Source organism: Uloborus diversus, chromosome 6, assembly GCF_026930045.1.
Source record: "Uloborus diversus isolate 005 chromosome 6, Udiv.v.3.1, whole genome shotgun sequence".
NCBI lineage: Eukaryota > Metazoa > Arthropoda > Arachnida > Araneae > Uloboridae > Uloborus > Uloborus diversus.
Genome location: NC_072736.1, coordinates 78,210,881 through 78,213,959, shown reverse-complemented (window position 1 = coordinate 78,213,959; position 3,079 = coordinate 78,210,881). Strand labels below are relative to the sequence as shown.

Below are 3,079 nucleotides of genomic sequence, written 5' to 3'. Positions count from 1 at the left end.
CTACTTGTATAAAAGGCACACAACACCTCTATACTCGATTGCAAGCTTTCTTGGCTATGGAGAAATGAGCTGCGGCCAAGTGAAGGAAATAGTTCCTTGCGCTTTGCCAGATAATCGGGGGAAATTACGCACTTTGCTTTAGAAATCGGATTAGTTAGTTAAACTGACGCAAAAGGGACATTTTTTTGTCATAATTTCTGTGAATCGTTAAATATTTTCAATTTTAAGAGCGGTGCAGCGCGGATCCATACATTCATTTGCAACTGAACGAACCAGCCAATCAGAGCTCACAAACAGTTGGTGATCTCCGGATATTCTGCGTTTGGCGCGATTTTGCTCAAGTGCTCCACTCTCGTTCGCTCGTCGTCCGCTGTAGTTCACTATTTTCGCTCGTTTTATTTTCTATCTTACTTGCTAGTTTTTCTATTTTCGTATCATTGATAATGGAATCTACGACGCCAAAATTGAGCTATGTGTTTCAGCCACACAAGCAAGGCAGCGCTTTGAAGAGCTCTGCAAAGACTATAGTTATGAATGTGTTTCATAAATTGCAAGCAAGGAATCCCAACGATTCTGTCACTGAAATTTTGGATAAAACTTCGGACTTGACAGGTGTTTCAACCCGCAGCATCTTACGAATGCAAAATGAATTTAAGATCCAAGGCTCTTTTTCCACACCTGGGAGAAAAAGGCCCGCAAGAAAAGGCAAAGCAACGCGAATGCAAAAGTTCGACGACTTCGTCCTATCTGCCATTCGAAGGAAAGTGCATTTGTTTTTTAAAAGAAATGAAATACCAACGGTGGCGAAAGTCATGAAGACTATAAACGAGGACGCTGACCTACCAAATTTGACAATCGCCACAACAAGAAGATTGATGCAAGATTTAGGGTTTGTGTATAAGAAGAGATCAAGGAATTCTATGCTGATAGAGAGGGAAGACATCCAAGTCTGGAGACGAAAATATTTGAGGCAAATTCGCCACTACTGAAATGAAGGAAGGCCTGTGTACTATACAGATGAAACCTGGGTGAATTTTGGCCACACAAAGCAAACAGTGTGGCAGGACACTTTCATCAAGAGGCCGAAAGAAGCATTTATGTCTGGCCTCTCAACGGGATTAAAAGCTCCTACAGGAAAAGGATCCAGGTTAATAATTACTCATGCTGGAAGTGAGAAAGGCTTTGTGAAAGGAGCTGCTGATGTATTCAAGGCAAAAAAAAAGCAAAGGAGATTTTCATGAAGAAATGAATGGAGATTACTATGAACAATGGTTTAAAAATAAATTGCTGCCAAACCTTGACCCCAACAGTATTATAGTTATCGACAATGCTTCATACCACAGTGTTTTTGTGGAAAACATTCCCAACACTTCCACCAAAAAAGATGACATTCGACGATGGCTGACATCAAAAAATATCGCTTGGAACTCGGATATGCTGAAAGCTGAACTTTTGAATCTTGTACAAAATGTCCGCAGCAAGTATGAGGAGTACCGGGTTGATAGGATAGCGGCTCTTCATGGTCATACTGTTTTGCGACTTCCCCCTTATCACTGTGAGCTGAATCCCATTGAAAACATATGGAGTGTTGTCAAAGGGAAGGTGGCAGCAGAAAACAGAACATTTAAAGAAAAAGAAGTGGAAGAGCTGACAAAAAAAGCTATTGATAATGTCTCAGATGAAACGTGGAAGAACTGCGTTGGCCACATTATTAAAGAAGAAGAACTAATGTGGGAACTTGATGGAATGTGCGATACTGCTGTTGATAACTTGATAATTCATTTTGATCCCGACTCAACCGACACTGCTTCTGAAGGAATGCTTAGTACAGAAGAAGTCATGTCATCATAAAAATTAAGGCTTCTGTAATTGCGGGTGGTATTTTGTCGAGTTTTTTGTAAAAGGTCTAGAACAGCAAAAGATATTGGACAAAATGAAAATCCAAATCTATGTTAATGAGTAAAATTATGGCTATGATGCAATAGAACTATTACATAATTCAATTCAATTAAAACTTTATTGCAATATCAAATATTTTATAATGTTTCGTAAAATATTTTAAAATTGATCAACTAATAGAATTAAAACGATTGTATATGAATCATAATCTTTTACATTCCCAAAGGAAATGCAAATAACGCTTTGGTTGGACTATAACATTTTCTTTATCAACATCGACTAGTTAATTCATCCTATATGACTTTTGATTCTAGATTCAAAAAACTTCAGACATTTTTTCTTGTTTTAGTTGTTTATATGCATTATCGAAGATGAAATTACCATGTGACAGAGACTAATATTTTAAAATTTACAGCAAATACACATGTTTTATTAATTGTTATTTAATGTATTTTAATTTGATTTCAATTATCAATCTCCGAATAAACATCTCGTCGTAAAAAAAGCTCTATTTTCACTTCAAGTATTTCACACACAATTGTATGTAATGAGCAATTTAAGTGTGCTATTTTGTTTTATAAATTGTTCCTTAAATGAAAAGAATCAACATATTCATTTATAGAGATGCACCGAATATTCATGCTGCGTTTTTGGTGGATAAAACGTATATTGGGTTCTATCGAATACTTCAATATTCAGCAACTAATAGTAAACAAATTCAAATGTTTGATAATTAGAAATCAAACTTTTTTTGTCATATATTGAATGAAAGTTACAATATAGTATAATTCAAAATTAATTGAAACTGTTACTTAACAATTTTATCATATTATAATAATTTTAATGAGAGAAAGAAAAAAACTCTCTTGTTAAATTTAAATTGTGTTGCTTTTCAATGTTTTCTTAATTCTTAATCATTATTTATTATCATGTTATTAAAATTTAATAACCCTTTGCACTTATAGAGAAATGAAAAATATCTGGCAATGTTGGACTTTCTTAATTTTAATGATGATCATACAATTTATCAGTTACCAAAGAGAATAACATACCATAAAATCAGTTGAAAAAATTGTAATTTGTAATGATAAATTTAAACAACTTTGGTTTCTATTTGTATGTAAGATAAATGCAAGATTCCTTATTTACGACATAACAGGTTGCCATGATTATGAGTTCT

General features: G+C 34.3%; 1 protein-coding gene across 1 annotated transcript; it reads left to right on the top strand.

Annotated features, from left to right (window-relative positions):
• The first annotated feature begins 1,245 nt into the window (after window positions 1-1,245).
• Window positions 1,246-1,851, top strand: LOC129224832 (uncharacterized). The gene has a single exon (XM_054859378.1). The coding sequence runs from the start codon at window positions 1,246-1,248 to the stop codon at window positions 1,849-1,851; it is 606 nt and encodes a 201-aa protein (XP_054715353.1).
• Window positions 1,852-3,079: the final 1,228 nt, after the last annotated feature.